Below are 23,693 nucleotides of genomic sequence, written 5' to 3'. Positions count from 1 at the left end.
ACATTGCTATTGACCAGATCATAAGAAAATAATTGTTATGCCATTTCAGTCCGAGTGCTTAGTATTTTGAGCAATAGAAGGCATTAAAATTATCCCACAAATAATCACATTTAGTTATTTACTTTTAATTTGACTGACTTTTAGCAAATCTCTGTTTTTGTGCTTAGTATGAATCCACACACAGTAATCCTCAAAGAAGCAAACATATTTGTCCATTTTAAGAATCTTACATGCTATAAGGAAATCATCTGTCTGGCAGCCGGAGTCACGCGTGTGGGAAAGACGACCACTGATTGAGAGATCTTCTTGACACAGAGACAGTTGGTGTGGGTTGGCATGAACAATCACGGTGCGTTCTCTTGCAACAGGTGATTCATCTGAATCTGAATGCAAAGACAAAAAGGATGGTGAGTAGAAATGATTTTCCCATTCTCAAGTTTTTGTAATATGAAGTAGAAGTGCTCCTTGAGAGGAAATTATTAACAGCAATGAGTGTTTAGAATCATATCTCTGTAACAGTAAAATAAGGAAACACGATGAAGTAGAATTCAGTTCAGTGAAAATGGCAGGAACAGATAAAACAACAGAACCAATGAATGCACTCCATATCAGAAGGACTGTCTACAAACATATAAATGGGAATTTCCCAAATGTGTTTTAAGACACTTTGATTGATGTGTTGAGGAGAGTAAATGAGTTTTCAGACACAATGCGACAGCAGAATCACTATACACTGAAATGCAAGCTTGTGTGCATGCAGCACTCTGTCAAAACAGTCAAAGAGTTGAATGAGGCATCCAGCCAGGCATGGAAAGCAAAATGGAGAAAAGCTGATAATTTGTGTTCCTGAGTTCCCGAAATTACATAACACGAGACCTTGGAAAGAAAACCCCATCTTGGAAACAAGTCTCCATCCATGTATGTATGTCAGGAATGAGTTACCGGTAAGGTAGGTTACTGTAGGTAAGGAAAAATATTAACTCATCTTAGGTTTGTTTTGAGTCTACAGACAAATCTACCAAGTTTCTCCACTGAGGTAATGAAGAAATTTCATGCAGATTATTAGACCCTTACAGAAAACTTGTCATAATTTGTCTGCTTATTAATTTGAAGATATGTTGTTGAACCCAACAGAAACTGCAGTGCAACTTATGCTGTGTCTGAAAGGGTCATAAGTCAGAAAGCTTTGTAAACAATGGTATAAAAAAATGCACCCTTTGTCCCATTTATTTTTGTCATTATATTGTGACCTACTGTATTGTAAAAGTGCAAGACTGATCTCGTGAAATTGCATTGTTTGTCATACCAGTTCTTATGGTATTTGGTGTGCTATACGTATGCATTTTTGACCTTTCACATGTTATTCAATGCCATTTGATCAAGTGTCAATTTACGCCAAGATCTCCGGTTCACATAACCCTAACCCTAAAGTTAGGACTGTGTTTCCAAAGTTGTTTCTCTGTATGTTTCTAACACTCAACTTCTTGCTCCCTCACCGAATCAATTTGTAATGTAATGTATTTGTAATGTAGATAAAACAGAAAAAGGTTCTGTCACTGAGACACCTGTACAAGGTATTCTGGGATGTGCTGTTAGATATGTATGTGACAGTTTAAGGAAGTATCTCCGGTTTGTACGGCAGTATTCAATACAGCTGATCTAGATTCAGATACAGACTTTACAGTATTCATCTGCGGTGCTCGAGCCACAGTGTCCACGGCGCACGTTAACGTGGGTCTGAAGAAAAGAAAAACTTTACTCAAATAAAGAGTAACACTTTTAAATGAGAGTAAAAATATATTCTATTGAGCGGATCGAATTTTATTGATACAAACATTCAAAAACTGATGCATCACGATATCATTCCAAACTTTTCATTCACTTGCAGCTTCTCTCCCGTTGTACTCGGATCGTGCATGCGTGTGTCGGCGTATTGGTATGTATCGGATAATCTTCCCGTCCCTAGCATGTATATTTACGCAAGTCATGATATCATGCTGAAACTGCACACTGCAGTCAAAGTTCCCACTGAAACAGCATTCTGTAAACTACAGGAACAGTGTTAGTGAGGCCAAATAAGCAGCGTAGACATGTATTGTTTATACATGATTTTGAGACTAGCAGTTCACTCATTTATCTGCAGCTAACTTAGTCACAAAATTCTTTATGAAACCAAATGAAATCATCGCACAACCTTTTTCCCTAAGGTAAAACATGTTCCATTAAAATGTGGGCATACTCTATAACATACCCATATCTTGTTGTACTCTTTTGGGTATTCCGGTGATAGTCTTCCTCCTCCTCAGCTTCCTCCTCCTCTGAAGAACTGATTGGGAATGGACAAGAGAGCAACGAGCACTCGCTTCCCTGTCAAAACCGACTCCTGCAGTAAAAACACAAAAGACATATGAGGGAGAGTCAAAAAGTTTTCATACAAATGTCAAAGACAAAGACTCAGACAGCCCCAGCAGTTCTACAAAGAAGGAATCTACCGATGGAAACACAGATCGCAAAGTGTTTAGACTCTAATGGATGCTTATGTAGGAAAATATTTTTGTTATTTTGATAAATAAACTTTTTATTACATTTGTCTGAGAACTTTTTGACTTTCCCTCGTATGCCATATAAAGCTGATGTCATGTCAATTAATCATATAAACGAAAGACTAGAATCAAGGTTTATAATGATAGATAGATAGATAGATAGATAGATAGATAGATAGATAGATACTTCAATAATAACAAGAGAAATTCAAGTAGTAATGGTATACCCTTCTACCTTATGAGTGTCTTTTTGTGAGAATTTCTGTTTAAATGAAAGCAGAGTGGAAACACTTCTTAGTGTTCTTTTCTGTCTTAGTTTATTTAACAGTATATTACATTCATTCATGTTCAAAAATACAGTGAGAGGTTTGTGTAAGGTGTGTCTGCAGCTAATTTAGTTCACAGGTGAGAGGTAACGGGGCTATGTGTATGTGTCATATTTATACTTTCAATATCAAAAAATAACCTGTGTTTAGAATAAAGAATTCTGAAGTTATGCCAAAGACGGTAATGTGGCCTTTAACCAAAGCATCAGAAAGTGACAGGGTGGGATAAGTACCGCAAAGCAACAACTTTTAGGGTCAAAGAAAGCGATAAAAGCTAGAAGCACTGTTATTGTTTTCACCACTGGACACAGCAGTAAAGGAAAAGAATGGAGTTTGATGCTGGAATTTCAGCATTTCTTCTTGTTGATCCACATTTCAGACTAAACTGACAGTTCTGACCTTGTTTAGACAATTCCAAACAGTCATTAGTGCAGCTACAGACAGCTGAGGTGATGTGTGGTTTTACTGTGGCTGCTTTCTATCTAAAACAGAGCTAAGCTAACAGATGTCTACTATCAGCTAATGCAGCTCTTGAAGGTTATAAGACGACAACTATCAAAATAACTGGCTATGAGTTCTAATTTGGAGAAGAAATGTTGATACCATATTACAGATGTATATAAACAATGAGCTTTGTATTTTATTCAGTGAGTGATACCGTCTGTGGATACAAATGGAGGTTTTGGTAGTCGTAAATGTGCTCTGATTACACTGGTCAACAACAAATTTATTGTTTCAGTTTTTTGAGCTGATTTCGGATAATTTTGGTGTGCTGAATCCAAAAATCACATTAATTTTGCTCAATCAGGTCAACTTTCTGAACTATGCTACATATTGGCTTTTGAACATTTTTGCTTACATTTATGGGCATTTTCACATCATATGATACAAAATTCTTTCATATTTCTTGCAAGAAACAAGTTCTGAAGATTTTACTTTTGCCAATTTATGATTAATGTTTTTTTAATATTACAGGTGAATGAAATGGCTTCGACTAGAAGATCTTGCAAAAATAAGCCTGACGTATTCTGCTACATCTGCGGTGAATACACCATTGTACCTAACAGGAATCAAGTTACAAGTTTCATAAAGTGTGCTTACCAATCTTATTTTGGTATTAATTATTATATTTTGTGAGAAGATCAAATTTTTCCAAATCAAATTAGCAAAAAAACCTGACCTGATTGAGAAAAACAGATGTCATTTTTGGATTTAGCGGTGCAAAATGGTCCTAATTCAGTTGAAAAAACCTGGACAACTGGCAAAAAACATTTTTTTGTAACCCAGTGTAATTGACTTGACCCTGCTGTTGAGACTGGAATGGTATGACATATAACCCCTTTAAGGTCAGGATGTTCTGATCCTTACAAAGACACCATTTAAGTGTCACCTTACCTGTGACATTAATGGGAATAATGCAGGAGGAGATGGAGTTAGGGTCGCCAGTCGACTTCTGATCCCCTGCAGGCTGATTCTCCTTGGACCAGTTAGTCTGTTTGTCCTGTGTTGCGGGGGCATTGGTGGCTGAAGCTTTGGCCTTGTGGCCTCCCAAAACCTCACCTCCATCACTGTCTCCTGTCGAGGTAGCCTGGCAGAGACATATAGGTGCTTACTTGGACAGCAGCCTACTTGGATAGACTAAGTGTCTTAGTACAAACACAGACATATGAATTAACCCTTTCATGCATACTGGTCACTCCAGTGGACAGTTCTTCTCCAGCTGTTCTCTTGTATATTCATGGGTTTTGTTGTTTTAGTTCCATATCAGCCGACACAGTGGACACTTATGCATCATTTCATACACTGCAATTCATACCATTACTGTAACTTTCCTGTTCTTGATAAACCTGAACTGCAGTAACATATTTGAGTGTAAATCAATTGTTAATTGTTACTAGACTGTAATTAAGTTTTTTTTGTTTTTTTTTTTAACAAAAAGTTGGGGAGTTTTTTGCATATTATCCGAGTGAAGGTAATATAGTATGTTAAAATGTGAGAAAACATCAGATTAGCAGCGTTTAAAAATGTTTTTATTTCATAGTTTTCACGCAGTTTGTCAATAAATGCATGTTTCTTTACTTCAAAAAATTAAACACATGGTGTCCAGCTGAGTGGACATTTTTGGGTTAGGTTCATAAAAAATTAAATCACACTATTTTTTTTTTTTTTTCATGTCTAAAGAGGAAAAAAATCACTGAGGAAAAAAAAAAATGTTGCTTAAGGTTCTCATAATTCATGCATGAAAGGGTTAATATATGTATTTAAGTGCAAAAACAATATCAAAGTAGATGAGTGAAAAACAGAAGAACAAGAAAACAGAGAAAGACAGAACAAAATACGTCAATACATGAAGTAAAAATTAAATATATGCTTGATACCTTTCTATTCCATGGAATGAAGTTGCAACCATCAATTGGGTGAAGTGAGTAAAAGCACGCAAACTATGAACACAAAGTACGGAAAAGAAATACAAAACAACAGAGCAATGGTATTATGATAAATGAGTGAGCCAACAGATTATAATGAATATGAATGATATATACTGAACAGTGTATTGGCTCTTTTCTCAGTTCAGTTCAATCATATGTTTGACTGGTTTTACACGACACCTCCTTGAATGTCCTCAAATATTCAAGTCTTGATACTACAAAAAACATATCCTAGGTATCTATTTTTCAGAGCTACCACATGGTATACAAAACCTTTTCTGTATGTGTCTGCTATAAAGGATTGTGCTTTATTCTTTCTTACCTTTCTTTGAACTTCTGCTTCTCTTCCTGATCTCTCCTAGGACAGCAGAAACATGAAGAATTATTACTGAGTGTACAAACATGTTAAGTTTGGGACATCTTTTAGCAGTACAGTTATTGATGATTTGTATATTTTTTGTAGTAAGTTTTCTTACTTTTCTCTGTATAGTCTGGATCTCCGTTTCTTTTACTGTCCTCTCCTTTAGGAAGTTTGTAGAAAAATATTAAGTTAGTGCGACAAACAAGATGAGCAGAATGTAACGTGACGGTTTATACCTGGGACCTGTATCGCAAAGCATGTTAAACACAGCCAAGATCTCTGTCTGTTACCTGGCCCGACAATACAAAACATTTGGCAGATCAGCAGCACATTTCTCACAAGAAGAGCAAACTATAACCAGATACAAAAAACTGAAAATGTGTGAGTTGATATTATACTCAAGGCTACATTATTAAGGCACAAGTCCATTTAACTAAAACAGTTGTTTCTTCTGCTATATGAATGTGCTCCTCAGATGTAATTTAATAGTATGCACTCCAAAAACAAAATCTTACCAAGTGTATTTTTGTCATTGCTAGTCAAAATATCTCATCACAATTAAAATAAGACATAATCACCTAAAGAGTAACTTGTAAGTGAGATATAAGAACTTATTTTTAGACAATAGATCTTGAAAATCTTATTTCAAGAAAGCTTACCAAGATCATTTTCACTTAGTAAGTAAGTAAATTTTATTTATAGAGCACTTTTCACAGACAGAGTCACAAAATGCTTTATCAAATCAAAATCAAATCAAATTTACAGAAACCCAACAGAATCCTCCAGGAGCAAACACTTGTGACTTGCTCCATTTGCAGATTTTTTTTTGTTTAATTTGATATTTTCTTGCTTAATTCAAGCAAAAAAAAAAAAATCTGCCAATGGAACAAGTGAAAATTATCTTGCTAAGATTTCTTGAATTAAGATTTTCAAGATCTGTTGTCTAAAAATAAGTTCTTATATCTCACTTACAAGTTACTCTTTCGGTGATTATGTTTTATTTTAAGTGTGATGAGATATTTTGACTAGAAATGACAAAAACACACTTGGTAAGATTTTGATTTTTGCAGTGTGTAAGACTCATCTCTCTGTTTTAGCTCATATTATGTTATATCAAAACACAGTCCAGGGTCTTGGATGGTCTGTAAAGCTCTGTCCTCACAGTTTTCCCTTTTTTTAATCTGCACACAGAGTTCAACGGGATCTTCTCAGAGAATCAGTTGGTCAGTTGTAGTCAGTAGAAGGTACTTTTAGATGATTTTAGAGCCACTATCTGGAGCAGGTCATGTTTGCAGGGTAAGTTACCATGGAGATTTAGAAGTTAACCACCTTATCCTGAGCTGAAGCATAAGTTACCTTCCTAAACCCTCAATCCAGCTATCTGATCCAGGCCTCTGGACACCAGACACCTACAGATACAGTATAAATACTTTGGCCTTACCTTTCTGGGTTGATAGTCTAACTCTTGCTCCCTCTCTGCTCTCTCTTGCTGTATGACAACAGAATAAGGTACCGTGTCAGATTACTGAGAAATATTTGTTAATTCTAGAGAAAAAACATGCAAAACAAATTGGATAAATGGTGAAAAATGAGCACCAATATCATCATCATGTTTAACTTCTTATAGTAGTGATGTAGTTTATAATGTAGTTGAAGTGAAGGTCCTTAAAAGGCCACTTCCTGATTGGTTCATTGTACTTACTGCTCTTGCGAGGCGACTTCTCTGCTGCCTGCGGATGGTGTGAGGTGAAGGGAAGGTCGGCATGGGGGGTGCCACCGAGATGGAGATGGTCACCCTGTTCCTCTCCCGACTTGTCGACCTCTGATGCTGTTGTTCGTCTATTTAAACAAACAAAACAAACCAAGCATGACCACATGCATATGATCATAACTGTTCAACTGTGTATTGAGCACTGACGTCTCTCACCTCGGTGCAAGGCTCTGAGACTGAGCTGAGCATTTCTGTGCAGCTCCTCCAAACATGGTGGCCGGGTACAGGGATGAAATACGTTGTGTTGCTGGTGCCATGGAGCCTGATAGTGGACCGACAACTTGCTCTCTATGTCCAGGTTTGACACCGCTAACAGAAAGACATGAAACATTAGTTAATGAAAGTGGTTTTACACAGTTGAAGGCATCATATATTTTAAAAGCAGTGTTTTTCTAATCTAATACAGAATTTTGTCCGTGTCTCTACAAATTCTGGTTTTCTTCTTGTCTGAGAAACACTGCTGGTAAAAAAAAAAAAAAAAGTATGGTTCTGTTTGGTCCAGACTTGATACCAGTTAACCATCTTTGTGTAATTTGTTAAAAAAAAACATAAGAACATGCTGTGTTTTTTGTAGTGTTGTAGTCACTACCAGGTAAACCAAGGCCAAGTCATGATGGAGACTGAAGGTTGATGTGCATTTTTTCTTTTAGGTTTCCAGTGTATAATCAAGAGTCAGCAAAAAATGATATTAACAAGTAAAACACTGCACAGGCAATTCTCTGTAGATGAGGTGTTTACTGGCCTTGATATAAAATCCAGAGACTGAGCAAAGGCCAAGTAAAAATGTGGCTGAGACTGAGACAAGACCAACACCATAAAAGTGTTTTCAAGACTGGTCTCACCAGTACTCACGAATCAGTGTCGACTACTACAACACTCATTTTTCAACCTTGTAGATGCTGTGGGTGAACCCCTGTTCTTTTCCTCTTCGTACAGGTCTTTTAAGACAAGGTTTCAGGTTTAGGCAGTGATAGAAAATCCTTAACCTGATGATCTGAGGGCCACTGCATCTTGGCTAGATGCCTGTTTTGCAGTTGGTTATCTTGATGTTTAAGGCTTTATAACATACAGAACATTTGGGAGGTTCTCAGAGCTTTTTTTTTTTCATAGGTTTGAGAATCATCCTATGATTACTTTCAGCTATGAATCTATGACTAGATACTCTGTAAAAAGCAGATACATGTTTTGTTACTTTATGAAAAATGAAACTGAATTATTCTGTACAATTTAGGTACATACTCAGAAACACTGATTAAAGCTCCTTTGGTGGTAAAATATCCCATGTATGTGTATTCAAAGCCTTTGTCACAGCATTCAGAATAAAGATCTGGTGCATCTTACTCAGAAGGTCCTGCAATTGATGTTTTATGTCAGAGTGAATTCCAACCTATCAGTTTGAGGGAAGATTGTCCGTAGACTATCCAGTCTTGCAGCTAAAAGATTGTGTAGTCTGATGAAGTGAGGATTGATCTGACCACAATTCCCAGTAGTATGTGGAAGAAACCAGGCACTGAGCAGCACCTCATTAATATCATCCCTACAGTCATGTGGTGGCAACATTATACTGTGGAGATGTTTTCCTGCAACAGGAACTGAGAGGGTAACCAGGACTGAAGGGAAGATGGGTGCAGAAAGAAATAGAGCAATCCTCAGTGAAAACCTTTCAGACTGTTGGTGCAAAGGTTTGCATAGCAACAAAACTTTAAGCCCAAGTATACCACTGGGGAAGTTACCAAACCTGAACCCAATAAAGCACAGGCACCAACACTTCCCATTGGACCTTGTTGAGCTTGAATTATTCTGCCAAGAAGAACATTCGAAACTTTGAAAATAAGGGTGTGTAGGATCATTCCCAAGACGACCAGCACTGCCACTACAGCCGAAAGGAAAATAACCAAGTGAAGGCTCTAAATCACAGGTGTCAAACATGCGGCCCGGGGGCCAAATCCGGCCCATGGGATGAATTTGTAAAATGCAAAATTTACACTGAAGATATAAGCAATCAATGGTGTTAAAATCATTTTAGGTCAGTTCAATCTAAAGTGGATCAGACCAGTGAAATACTATCATAATAACCTATAAATAATAAAAACTGCAAATATTCCTCTTTGTTTTAGTGTAAAAAAAGGAAAATTACACAAAAATGGTTACATTTAAAGACTGGGCTTTTACAAAAAATGTCTGAAATGTGGAATTTTAACAATATTCTGCCTGTTACTAAATGTTTTGTGTATTTGTAGATCCACTGTGATCTGTAAGTTGTGATGCACGTGTATAAATGATAAATTAAGGCATAATATTGTTAACATTGCACTTATTTTTTTGTTAGAATTTTCAGGTTGTTCATATTTACCTCCGCCAAGGAGGTTATGTTTTTGCCAGGGTTTGTTTGTTTGTTTGTCTGTCCGTTAGTGTGCAACATAACTCCAAAAGTTATGGACAGATTTTGATGAAATTTTCTGGGTTTGTTGGAAATGGGATAAGGAAGAAATGATTAAATTTTGGTGTGATCGGGGGTGGGGGGGCCCACGGGGTGGGGGGCACTGATCAGCCTTGGCGGAGGTCTGCGCTCTCCGAGTGCTTCTAGTTGTTAATGTTATGCTCGAGTACAGTTCGTAGATGTAAACATTGTCATAATGGAATTTTACTTTTTTCACTCAAAAACATAGAGAAAACTTTGGAGTTGACATTATTTATAAGTTCCTATCCTAATATTTGTATTATTTTACTGGTCTGGCCCACTTTATATCATATTAGGCTGAATGTGACCCCTGAACTAAAATGAGTTTGACACCCCTGCTCTAAATATATCGATAATAAATGGATATTTCAGTCCATCCATTGATTCACTGAGTATGAAGGATAATTGGACTAACACACAGGTGTTAAACATATGGCCCGCAAGATGAATTTGTGAAATGCAAAAATTACACAGAAGATATTAACTATCAGTGGTGTCAAAATCATTTTAATTCAGGTTCCACATACAGACACATACAGACCAATTAGATTTCAAGTGGGTCAGTCCAGTAAAATATTATTATAATAACCTATAAATAATGACAACCCCAAATGTTCTCTTTGTTTTTTTGGTGTAAAAATGTAAAATTACATGAAAATGTTTACATTACCAAACTATAATTTTACAAAAATCAGTAATACATGAACAAATACGAACAAATGGAAATGTCTTAAGAAAAGTAAATGCAATTTTACCAATATTCTGCCTGTTACTAAATGTTTTGTGTGATTGTAATGCACATGTGTCTAATAAACTGAGGCCTAATATTGTTAAAATTGCACTTGTTTTTCTTAAGAGAATTCAAGTTGTTCTTGTTATTCACATTTTTAAGGAAACTTTGTAGATGTAAACCTGATCATAGTATAATTTTACTTTTTTCAGTTATTATTTTACTGGTCCAGCCCACTGCAGATCAAACTGGGCTGAATGTGGAACTGAACTGAAATGAGTTTGACAGCCCTGGACTAATACATTATACTAAGCGTCACCTGGAATGGCTGACCTTGGTGCCAGATAAGTGCTTAAAACATTTAAGTCTCACTTCTCCTATATCTATAACACATGGGGCAGCCTTGGCCTAGAAGGTTGGGGAAGAAGCTTATGCCCAAAGGGTTGCCAGTTTGATTCCCTGGAAGGGCTGCCAGTTTCATTCAAAGGACTAGCAGGAAAATTGTTGGCTAATATGCCCTTGAGCAAGGCACATCTTGCTCCTCTGGCAGCCCACTGCTTCCAGTCTGAAGTATGTGGTGTGATTCTGCATGTTCAGCTAGTGATGGGTTTGTGCAGAGTCAACATCAGTGTGTTTTGGATGTAAAATATACTGACAAAGATACTTTAATAATCACATAGGTTTCTTGTGGTTAATTACTCAACTATCAGCTTTTTCCGGATAGAAACTATTAAACTGGAGTTTAAAAAGGAACTTCTATAAAACAGCAAAAGCAGAAATTTCAAAGCTTCTGAAAACAATCTCAGTTCACCGTACATTATTAAATAACAGATATATAACAGAGTATACTGCACTGCATTATTCTGTTCTAAACAGAAAGTGCCAAAACATGGTTTTGAGACTTGGTTCATTAAGCAGAGAATCGCTTTGTCATCTAAAAGCCATGGCTCACACGACCTGATCCATAACACTGGTCAACAACAAATTTATTGTTTAAGTTTTTTGAGCTGATTTCGGATAATTTTGGTGCTGAATCCAAAAATCACATTCATTTTGCTCAATCAGGTCAACTTTCTGAACTATGCTACATATTGGCTTTTGAACATTTTTGCTTACATTTATGGGCATTTTCACATCATATGATACAAAATTCTTTCATATTTCTTGCAATAAACAAGTTCTGAAGATTTTACTTTTGCCAATTTATGATTGTTTTTTTTAATATTACAGGTGAATGAAATGGCTTTGACTAGAAGATCTTGCAAAAATAAGCCTGACGTATTCTGCTACATCTGCAGTGAATACACCATTGTACCTAACAGGAATCAAGTGATCAAATGATTTTTTTTCTCTTAAAACCTATTTTGGGTGAGAACTATATAAAAAAATCAACTGATAAAGTCACAAAAATGTAATCAATTTTGTGAGAAGATCAAATTTTTCCAAATCAAATTAGCAAAAAAACCTGACCTGATTGAGAAACACAGATGTCATTTTTGGATTTAGCGGTGCAAAATGGTCCTAATTCAGTTGAAAAAACCTAGACAACTTGCAAAAAACATTTTTTTTGTAACCCAATGTAATGAACCAGAGAGGAGACAGTAATGGAAGATCTTCACAGACCCAGACCAGCTTTTACAATAATCAACCAACAGGAAAATGCACCACATTATGTCAACACAGTCTAAAAAATGAAACAAAACTCATGAAAAAGAGTAAAAGTCCAGTCGACAGATGCATGTGCAGAATATTACAGCGTCTGTGTTGGACATGAAAGCATTTGGCCATGACAAACCAGCAGGTGGCACTTAAAGCCACCTCACCTCTGCAACCTCACACAACTGCAAACCACGTTCATTTCTGCTCTTAATAGAGTCGACACAAATCACAAATCTCCTCCATCATGAATGATGTATACACATCTGAGATGGTCTAACTTTTATATCCAGAGATCAGAGTAGTTGATTTACAGATGAGGAGGGGGAAAGAAGCCCTGTGATTATCCATCTCTTTTATCCGCTCTCGGAGCCCCTTTAGCTTTTATGACAAATCCTGTTTCTCTCTTTTAAGTCATAATTCAAAACACACTTGTGTCCTTGAATGCTACACTGTACATCAGTAGCCAGGCAACCTTTCATTGCTCATCAAGGCTCGTATTTGCCTGCAATCAAATCAGCACCGACAGCATTAGGCTGAGGTAAAGTCCCAGGTTAAGGAAGCACAGACGACTATTTTATTCATGCTAAATAAACAATTACACAGTGTTTTCAAGAGTGTTACATAGTGAATCACTGCAATGTTTTTTTCTCATTTTGCATATCATATCACATCCTAACCCTTGACATTCATGAAATCACTAAGTAGGAAATGCAGTTTTATAACAGTACAGTACAGCACACAAAAAGTATAGAGATCATTTGCGTTGTAGTCAAATGATTTCATGAAATAACTTTTGCACAGTTTTTTGAGATAAAAAGTAATGACATTTTTTATTTTACTTTAAAGGAATCCAAACTATGGGATTTCTGAGGAGAATTGTTGGATATTCTCAAGTAGGTTTTTTTACTCATTAAATTAACAAAACAACAAAAACCTGACACTTTAATTTACCCTTTTTGATACATATTTCCTTATCGTCTGAATTAAAACAGAGAAAAGAGCGTAGTAGTAGTAAAACAGTGAAACCAGGATCAGGGGAGTTTCTTTGAAAACAGTCTTTCTATGGTGCTGACCTACTTGTTGTGACAGTTAAATTAGTAGATTTGTTTCTGTGGCTCCACTTCCTGTCAGCACACTTGTTTCTCTCATCTCCTCTTTCTTCTTGTCGTTCCTTCATTCTCTTCCTTTTCCATTCTCTTCTCTTCCTCTTCCTGCTACAAACATGCTTTCACATCATAATCATGTAAAGTCAAGTGTCCAATTACTATTGAAGTATCCAGGGCATGTTTTGTAACGCTTTGTTCTTTTTCTTCCATTAATCTTTGACAAAATCTCAGGTTTCACATTGAACATTTCAAGACATTGATTTCACCTCAGTGTGCACCTGATTCCACTAAATATTTGGATTTGAACTTTGCTTAATTTGGTGAGAAATGTCTTTGTCGACATCATTGCAACTGAGGGAAACCACACTGGCTTAAATGGAGGTTAGACGTGAACTGAATGTAAAACACATTGTGGTTCTTTTGTTTCTTAAAGGTAGGGTAGGAGATCCAGGAAAAAATGGGTTGAGCAGCTACATTTTGAAAATACACAATTCAAAAGTCCAAACCCCTTTCTTCAGACCCCCCCTGAAGCCACACCTCCATTGTATTGATTGCACTCGCAGAGGGGGGAGGGACAAATGGCAGTTGACTTTGATAGACATATCACCATTCAATCGTTTCGATGGGCCGGTTAAAATGATTGGACGGTGTTTTTTCAGCCCTGTCTGTTCCACAGGTGACTACATTTTTTTAAATTTTTGTGTTAGAGCCTTTAATTAATTGGTTGCAATCGGGGTGTGAAGGAGATTTTAAGCAATAAAGTAAAAAATACTCCAGGAAAACATCTCCTACCCTTTAACCTCCTGAGACCCAGGAAATATCAGCAAGCTTTTTTTTTGTTTTTTTATTAAATAAGTGCCTATATTGGACACATCATGATGCAATTGTCACACCTGCTGCCAAACGCTAGTCTGGTTTTGTCTGTTCTTTGTGTTTTTGTTTGTCACTTCCTGTTTTATTTTGTTAAGTCTTCCCTCATGTGTCTTGTCTGTCGTCTTTACTTCCTGTTCCCCGTTCATCCTGACCTCTGACCTGATTACCTGTCTCCGCCCTGATTTGCTCCACCTGTGTCTAGTTGTCTTCCCTCCCTTTTGTGTATTTAAACCCTGTCTCTTCCTTTTGTCAGTCGCCAGTTTGTAACTCTAGCAGTTCAGACCAGCGTTCTTGACCTCGTTTGTTTGTTTGCCTGCCTGTTTTTGGATCCCTCGGTTTTTCGTCTTCTGCCTGCTCCCTGTCTGGTTTTGTCTGCCTCTCCTGATTCCTGGTTTTGACCTTCTCGCCCTGACTACCGGTACGTGAGTTTTGTCTTGTCCTTATGTCCTGTCGCCCGAGTATTTGCCTACCTGTGTATGACCTGTTTCCGTCCCTGACCTCCCTTTGCTTCTCCCTAGTCGGGAGAAACACCCCAAAAACCGTACGGGGAGACGGGCTGTCGCCCCCGATCCAGAGAACGAATCAGAGAAGGATATCACCAACCATTATCCTCAAGATTCTGTCACTGTTCATTATTTTTCACCTGTGTGTGATAAATAAACCTTTTGAATTATATTTTTGGCGTTTGAGTTCTGCATTTGGATTCTGTGTTTGTACTCGCACCATTACAGCAATAGTTTTTTCAGATGCAGTTTTTAAAATTTTTATGGAATGTCCTTTGTGGTGGACAGTTCTTTTTTTTTTTTTTTTTTGTATAAAGTTGTGAAACTCTTGTCCACAAATGTGGACAGAAAACCCATAGCTGGGTCTGAGGAGGTTAACATCACCCAAACAAACTAGATGTAAACCAGGCCCCATGTGATAAGTCTACCATCCACTGTCAGACCGCAGATATACTTCTACAAAATACACACAAATAAAATCACCCACAGAGGTAATCTGGTCTTTTTCATTTGACCACTTGGTGCTTTGTCCTCGCCGCCTTGCACCTCTTCTTCCTTTTGTGTAACTAATGAAACCTCGTCTGGCAGCCACCCATTACTATCATGTAACAGCATAGACGTATAGAGTGTGTCTGTATTGTTGTCCTTCTTCTGACTATATACTGTTTTTTTTTTTTTTTCATCTTAAAATCTGCAGATGCAGCTTGACTTACATGCTGAGGAGAGGAGAGGGGGTACAAAGGAGTGCAACAAAGTTATTAGAAATATAGTGTAATTAGCCAAAGTCCTGCCCCATTTAATTGTCACCGTGGAACCTTATTTGGGAAAAATTCTATTACAGTCAATGATGAGGGACAAATATTTTTTTTTCCCTGTTTGACATATGGGTTCGCTCTAGCGAAAGTGAACATCAACATGATAAACTAAATTTGTACACATCATTTATCAAGTGGGCTCATTTTTTTTAGCTAAAGATCTCTATTTTATGAAACTGTTATCCTTTTAAAAGTACCACTTGTAGAAAAAAAGTTAGAACCAATTTAATTGATTGTACTTTTTACACCATGGCCATAGCTGCAATTTGACGCTAAAAATCATATCTAAAAAATTTGAAAATTGATTAAATCTGTCAGTTATACAGATGACTGTTAAGTTTCAAGTATTAGATTTTCATTATTTTGTGAATGTTATTGATATTTATGAGTTTGAACATTTGTGAGCTGCTTAAAAGGCTCTGTCGACGTGTTGCCACAAAAATACCAAATTTAAATTTTCATGTTATAAGATAGATATTTAAACTTTCAGAAAGTAATGATCTTTTATCATTTTGGGCGATGCATACAATGGTAAAGACTCATCTACGTGTTACTATGGCAGCCTGTCTACGTATGAGACTTTTCAATATTTTACTCCAAAATTTAATTTCAGCATAGTTGAACATAATATCTAAAAGGTTTTGTCCTACTTGATATCAATTTCTGTCTAGAACCATATGTTTTGAATTTTTGCATAAAGCTTAAATAACTGTCTGTTTCAAGTCCACATGTTACTGAGCAGTAATTTCACATTTTTCACCTAAACAAACTTGAACACAAAATGTATCCATGTGTTACCGCTTGACTGGACCCAGATGTTCATTTACACATAATTAACAATTTAAAAGCTAATTTTACATGTTGAAAAAGTCAGTTTGTTGTAAAACTGTTGAAATATCAAACTATGAAAACATCTAAGCCTATACCTGAAAGTTACAGAAGTTACATAATCATAAATGTTTTCTTCAGTCTCCTATGATCTGCTCAGAATTGTTGAAAATGTTTCTGTAGCTTCATTATAATCAGACTGTAGTGTAGTTTCAGCTCACTCTCAGAGAATGAGGTAAAATTGACCATGGTAGCTGCTCTTTTAGTGTTGGATTCTGTCCACATTTGGGCCATTTCACACAAAATTAACATCTGGTTTTGTGTGAAAACTATCTTTACTATCTTTGTCACAAACCACAACATTCATGACCTGGAAAATTATCTTTTTTTAAACTGATTAACAACATATTTGTGAATAGTGACGCAATTGTCTTTCTCCATTGACCACCATTCATATTTTCATCAAAGTTAGGTTCATATGGGAACAGTATATGGTCTAGAGCACGGGTGGCAAACATACGGCCTGTGGGCCAAAACCAGCCCACCAAAGGGTCCAATCCGGCCTATGGGATGAATTTGTGAAATGTAAAATTACACAGGAGATTTTAACAATCATTTTAGTTCAGACCAATATGATCTAAAGTGGGTCGGGCCAGTAAAATACTATCATAATAACCTATAAATAATAAAAACTTCAAACTTTTCTCTTGTTTTATTGTAAAAAAAAGTAAAATTACAGGACTAAAACTATCCTCTCCCAAAAAATGTGAATTACCTAAACAAAAACAACCAACCTGAAATGTTTTTTAAAAAGTAAGTGCAATTATAACAATAATCAGCCTGGTGTTAAATGTTTTGTGTATTTGTAGATCCACTGTGATCTGTAAGTTGTAATATAGCCTACATGTCTAAATGAGAAGCTGAGGCAAAATAGTGTAAAAGAAAAAAAAAAAAGGTAATTTTTTAAATTAAGACATTTCAGGTTCACATTTTTAAGGAAGCTTTGTAGATGTAAATATTTTCACAATGTAAATAGACTTTTCATAGTAATTATTGTATTGGTCCGGCTCACTTCAGATCATATTGTGTATGTGACCCCTGAACTAAACTAAGTTTGACCCCCCTGGTCTACAGAGTGGTCATAATGCTGATGCAGATGATCCTTAAAAAGCGGCTACACTGGACTGTACACTTGTCACTATCCTTTAAAACCAAAACATTTTAACATTTAGTCAAAAAGGAACTAAAATACAGACTGATATTGACAAGACAGTCAGAGATTAAAGACCCTTGCTTTGCTTTTCTGTCATATAGATTAAGTCCACTATCTTGTAAATTTAGAAAAAACATAATATAAATCTAAAACATAGTCCCAGGAGTTTCCACCGTCTGTTATGTTGTAACGTGGGGTGGAGTGGATTCAGTTTCACTGTCAGCACCATCAGTATCACTATCAGACTGAGGATGAACAGGTCTTATATGAAAAAGGAATGAACAATGAGACTCAGTCCCACATTACATCATATGTTCAAAACTGAGGACAGAAACACCCATCAAATATGGGCGACGCCCTCAGTTTTGGTTCTGTTTCCACATCAGCAAGATATGGATCTTGTTGACAGATATTCTCATGTAGAATGTGTATTTGTTTTTACAACAATGGTGTCGCTTCTCAGAAAATCACAAAAATCTCCCAGTATCATGAAAAGTAACCTAGAATCCATCTAAGAGGACCAGAGGACGATACAGACCTGCATTTAGGAGTTACAGGGGCACACAGACCTGTTTACAATACCACTACATAAAATAGACTACATTTAAGGTCATATGATTGCAGACTGTATTTATTATACGGTTTTAACAAGGTACTACCTAATGTATGTTACTTTAGTGCAGGAATGTCAAACTCATTTTCTTTCAGGGTCACATTCAGTCCAATTTGATCTCAAGTAAAGTAACAGCATAATAACCTATAAATAATGACAACTCCAAATTTGTCTCTTTATTTTAGTGCAAAAAACCCCCATCAAATTCTGAAAATATTTACATTTGCAAACTACCCAAACAAAAATGACCCCAAAATATAATTATGGTATTTCTTTTTTTTTTTTTTTAAAGTACAATTTTAACAATGTTATCCCTAAACTTATTTATACATGTGCATGATGGATCAGATTAAAAAAAAAAAAAAAAAAAAAGACCCAAAACATTTAATAACAAAGGGAATATTGTTAAAATTGCACTTAAGACATTTCAGGTTATTCACATTTCATTGTTAAAGGATAGTTTGTTAATGTAAATATTTTCATAACTTAATGGGGGGTTTTTTTGCGCTCAAAGAAAGAGAAAAATTTGGAGTTTTCAATATTTACAGACACAATGTAATATTTTTTAAACATTAAACCAAGAGGAACATTTAGAATAATTTTTTTATAAGTTATTATACTATTATTTTACTGTAGATCACATTAGTCTGTATGTGGAACCTGAACTAAAACAAGTTCATCCCTTGACTCTTAATATCTTCAGTGTAATTGTTGCACTTTGCAGATTCATCCCAGATTGGCTGGATTTGAACCTTTGGTGGGCCGGTTTTGGCCCGTGGGCTGCATGTTTGACACCCCTGCTTTAGAGTAATGTAAGTAATGTATGTGCACTTAATAATAATAATAATAATAATAATAATACATCGGTTTTATCTAGCGCTTTTCTAAGTACTCAAAGATGCAGACTTTAGCGTCTGTCCCCTATGTAGAGGAAAACTAGGACAGTATTTTAATGGTGAGTTTGACTGTAAGACAACAAAGAACTGGAGCTAAAGATTTAAGGTAAACACATTTTAAACCTCCAGAGCAGGGGTGTCAAACTCATTTTAGCTCAGGGGCCACATCCAGCCTAATATGATGTAAAGTGGGCCGGGCCAGTAAAGTAATATAAACAATAGGATAAGAACTTTTGAGTGAAAAAAGTAAATTCCGTAAAATAAAAAATACACTTAAATATGCTTAAATATCCTACAATACACGCAAAAATACACTTAAAATTCCGTAATTAAAAAGTTTACATCTACGAATTGTACTTGAACATAACATGAACAAATATGAACAACCTGAAAATTCTTTAGTAAAATAAGTGCAATGTTAACAATATTACACCTTAGTTTGTCATTTATACACGTGAATCACAACTTAGAGATCACACTGAATCTACAAATACACAAAATATTAAATAACAGGGAGAATATTAATAAATTTTCCACATACTTCTCTTAAGACATTTCAGATATTCACATTTATTTTGTAAACGACTAGTCTGTAAATGTGAACATTTTTGAGTAATTTTACATTTTTTACACTAAAACAAAGAGACAAATTTCCAGTTTTCATTATTTATAGTTTATTATGATAGTATTTTCCTGTTCTGATCCACTTTAGAATTAATTGACCTAAAATTATTTTAACATCCTTGATTGTTAATATTTTCAGTGTAATTTTTATATTCCACAAATTCATCCCAGGGGCCGGATTGAACCCTTTGGCGGGCTGGATTTGGCCCCCAGGCCGCATGTTTGACACCTGTGCTCCAGAACAATGGAATAAGAATCATTTTATGTTTACATCTCAAAGACAGCTGATGAACTGTTTGTTATCGACATCCAAAACCACAGTTAGCAGCGGAAACGCCAACTCTTGTACAAACCCACACTTGTTTACAGCTCAAAGGAGCGCTGCAGTACTACATTAAGACATCACAACTCGGCGTGATCATCCATGACATTTACAAAACTGAGTCTCCACGTGCCATTGTCTTCAAGCTCTCTCTCTCTCTCTCTCTCTCTCTCTCTCTCTCTCTCTTTCTCTTTTGCTGTAGCTATATGGTTTCCCATCTCTCTCCCGCCTTCCTCTCTTTCTGGTCCAGATGTGAGTGAATGTAAGTCATTAGTGGAGAATGTATTAGGGTGTATCTGGGTCATGCAGCACACTCCCTATGGCACTAGCTGCACAATCTTGTCATAGTAGACAGCTGTTAGAAGAAACAGTAGCTAGTGTCGGAGAAGAGAAACTGTGCACTTTTTGTCTGCACTTTTTAGTTAGTCTTTCAGTTTAGTTTGTGATTTCAGTTTAGGTTTAGGTCATTTCACAAGTGCTATTTCTTGGAATGTAGTAGTTTTTGCCACTTTACTGATTTCACATTATTATGAGGAAAGCCCTGATTTAACCCTTAAACACCTAAACACCCACTTGTGAACAAAACCACCGGCTGATCTAAAACGTTTTATATCTTTGAACCACTAATCCTATTCATGTATTTGAATAATTTAGGAAAATGCAGGTCCTCAGCCTTTCAGTGGCATCAGATATGATAGTTTTTTAGAGGCTCCAGAGTGAACATGGAAACACAGTCATCTCCTGCAACACTGCTTCACCAGTAAAACTCATGTAGTTTGACATCTGATAGCCATTGTGTACGCTAGTTTTTGTTTTCATGTTCAGTTAATGAATTTTATCGAAATAGTCACTTTTTCTTCAGTTTTCTATGTTCTGATACAACAGCCTACAATAATTATTCTGAGCTTTTATGATCTTGTGCAAAGCCAGTAATTTAAATATAGGAAAATACCTGATTTTCACTGAAAATAATGGTGATTAATGTTAAATGTGGAGGAAAAAATATTTACAAGTTGCCACAGAATTAGTTCAAAGTATTTAAGGGTTAAAGAAAAGGCATGATGGAAGAACACAAGTGGTAAAATATCATTTACAAAACGAGTTGTTAAGAAAAGGTCAGTTATTGTGCAAAATCCTTTTATTCTTGTACAACATACTCACTGGGGGGAGAACAAAAATAGACCTTAATTTACCTTTTCTTTTTTTTTTCTTTTTTAATTCATGTTTCATTGTTAATTGCATTTTTTTTTTTTTTTTTTTTCATGCTTTTGCACTCTACTTTTTTACCACAGGTTTGTTTATGAAGCTTCTGATGCTACTTCACATTGATGAATCACCTCTAACCAAATCAACCTGCCATATCTGCATTATACTGAAAATACATGGCATGATGTAATACACACAAAATTATATGTTTTTCTCCATAGTTAGATGAATATCATGTGATTTTACAACCCCGTCATACTCTCACACTGACACCACGATCACATAACTGTCTAATTTAATCAGTATGAATGAATTCTAAAACACTACACACAGAATCAAAGGCTTTTTGCGACACTCTTATATCAAAGATGGTACCTTTGGCTCTCACAGGAGTACAGCCCAGACCCAGACAAGCCAAAGCCATGGTCTGCAGTCGTCCACTATCTTCTCCTCCTCTTTTTCTGCTTCCCTATTGCTCCTTCCTTTATCCTTCAGGGTGCTCGTTCTTCACCTTATTTACATGTGCAGACCCCTTTCTAAAACATTCCTGTGCAAGTCCATCATCCAGGCTAGCAACATCTGCAGACCCAGACCCTCCCCCTCCACCTCCTCACCCACCCACCTGCTGTCCCCGCTCTCTCCTCCCCTCAGCCGGCCCAGTGCATCACCAAAAAGGAACGTTTCCTCAGTACCCAAGAACTTATTTGGCACTTTATGTGTAGTTTTGCTCAGAGCCAAATCACAACTGCAAGAAATGATACACCTACATTTCATCACATACTCAAGCGTGTGTCTGTGTCATATCCCACGTCCCTCTGAATCACCCCCTTCAGCCGCCGTTAGATGGTAGGATCCTGTCTGGGCATGGCCTGTCCCTGACCGTAATCTCTTTATGATGCAGTAATATGTGAAGGGAGGGGGGTTTGGCCACAGAGTATTAATGTATTAATCCACCGCATGCTGGGAATATGTATCACGTGCTCAGTCCCTCTATTGCTGCCACCATAGAGTGATGACCTAAGTGTGTGTGAGAATGAACACCTGACTTTGTGTCGCCGGAAAAGCTTTTCCAGTAAAACAATCCTGGAATGTTAAAACAAGGCGACAGGATTACATCATTTCAGGCCAAAACTTAACATTCAGAAAACTTTGGAGCTGTTTTTATGCAGCTTTTCACTGATGATGTGTATAGTACCTATCCTTTCACTTTACATGAAAACCTCTACTGGTCTGTCTAGTATGCATATGTACACTCAAGGGATTTAAAAACACACCACTCAATTTTGTACGGAAGCGTATTGCATTCACACAAAAAATTAAATTCGGTGCTGTTTTTCTGAATTAATGAGATAATTATCTTGTAATTACGAGAAAAAATAAGTTTTAAAAAAATCGGCACTGTTTTTCTGAATTTACGAGATACTGTTTCCTGAAAAAAAATTTTTGCTCTGTTTTTCTGAGTTTACGAGATACTGTTTTCTGGAAAAAAGAAAAAAAAATTGCTCTGATTTTCTGAGTTTATGAAATACTGTTTCCTGAAAAAAATTAAATTGGGCTGTGTTAAATTTATCTGTGTCAGTGGGACAGTGGTCCCTTTTGAACTTCAAACAAGATAAGAATTTTTTTGTGACCAACTTTTCAGTACTACCACTTTAGTAAAGAGTGCAGATTTTCAACACCAGAAGTTCGGCCACACTTCACTGGTTTTTGAGTCTTGAGTATAAAAACAAACACTGTGGACAAGTAATCAGATTACTGTAATCCAAGTGAGTTCAAGTGACTACTGCTGTACCAAACTGACCCACCTCTACAAAAAGACATGAAAACTTGGTTTAACCCTTTCATGTATACTGGTCACTACAGTGGACACTTATTCTACAGCTGTTCTCTTGTATATTCATGGATTTTGTTGTTTTATTTATTTATTTATTTTTTTACACATATCTTTATTAAAGTTTTAAGACATTACATATCGTTTCTGACATGGATTGGATAACATTGTGTAAATCTCCCCTGAATGTAATAGTTATAGTTTTCACGCAATTATCAGTAAATGCATTTTTCTTCGCTTCAAAAATTAAATGCATGGTGTCCAGCTGAGTGGACATTTTTGCAACTTCATGAAAAATAGGTTCCTAAGAATTTTTTTTAATTATTATTACTATTTTTTTTAAATGTTTTTTTTTTTTTTTTTTAACTTTTTAAAAATGTATCTATTTTTCATAAGAAAATTTTCAATCGCATTGTTTTTTTCATGCCTAAAGAGGAATAAAAACATTCAGGAAAAAAATCTTGATTAAGGTTCTCATAATTCGTGCATGAAAGGGTTAAAATGACACAACACGACCGAGCTCAGGCAGGACGAACCACCAGACAGGTCACCCGGACTCTGAATGTTCATCACCATGCGTCAC

The 23,693-nt window shown here is 36.2% G+C and overlaps 1 protein-coding gene across 4 annotated transcripts in view; it reads right to left on the bottom strand.

Annotated features, from left to right (window-relative positions):
• LOC115411075 (Nance-Horan syndrome protein-like) overlaps window positions 1-23,693 on the bottom strand; it is an 81,155-nt gene that overhangs the window by 7,984 nt on the left and 49,478 nt on the right. For 2 of the 4 annotated variants that reach the window (XM_030123018.1, XM_030123026.1), the window contains exons 2-10: window positions 7,587-7,739; window positions 7,362-7,498; window positions 7,101-7,148; window positions 5,775-5,819; window positions 5,621-5,656; window positions 5,248-5,310; window positions 4,265-4,457; window positions 2,252-2,383; window positions 231-383 (exon numbers count right to left, since the gene is read on the bottom strand). In XM_030123018.1, coding sequence (XP_029978878.1) covers window positions 231-383; window positions 2,252-2,383; window positions 4,265-4,457; window positions 5,248-5,310; window positions 5,621-5,656; window positions 5,775-5,819; window positions 7,101-7,148; window positions 7,362-7,498; window positions 7,587-7,739 — 960 coding nt within the window. Of the gene's footprint in view, window positions 1-230; window positions 384-2,251; window positions 2,384-4,264; window positions 4,458-5,247; window positions 5,311-5,620; window positions 5,657-5,774; window positions 5,820-7,100; window positions 7,149-7,361; window positions 7,499-7,586; window positions 7,740-21,654; window positions 22,037-23,693 lie in introns of those variants that run through there. The other 2 variants (XM_030123036.1, XM_030123030.1) reach the window with 2 other exon arrangements.

This window comes from Sphaeramia orbicularis, chromosome 3, assembly GCF_902148855.1.
Source record: "Sphaeramia orbicularis chromosome 3, fSphaOr1.1, whole genome shotgun sequence".
NCBI lineage: Eukaryota > Metazoa > Chordata > Actinopteri > Kurtiformes > Apogonidae > Sphaeramia > Sphaeramia orbicularis.
The sequence above is the reverse complement of the archived record's forward strand: the minus strand, read 5'-3'. Positions and strand labels throughout refer to the sequence as shown.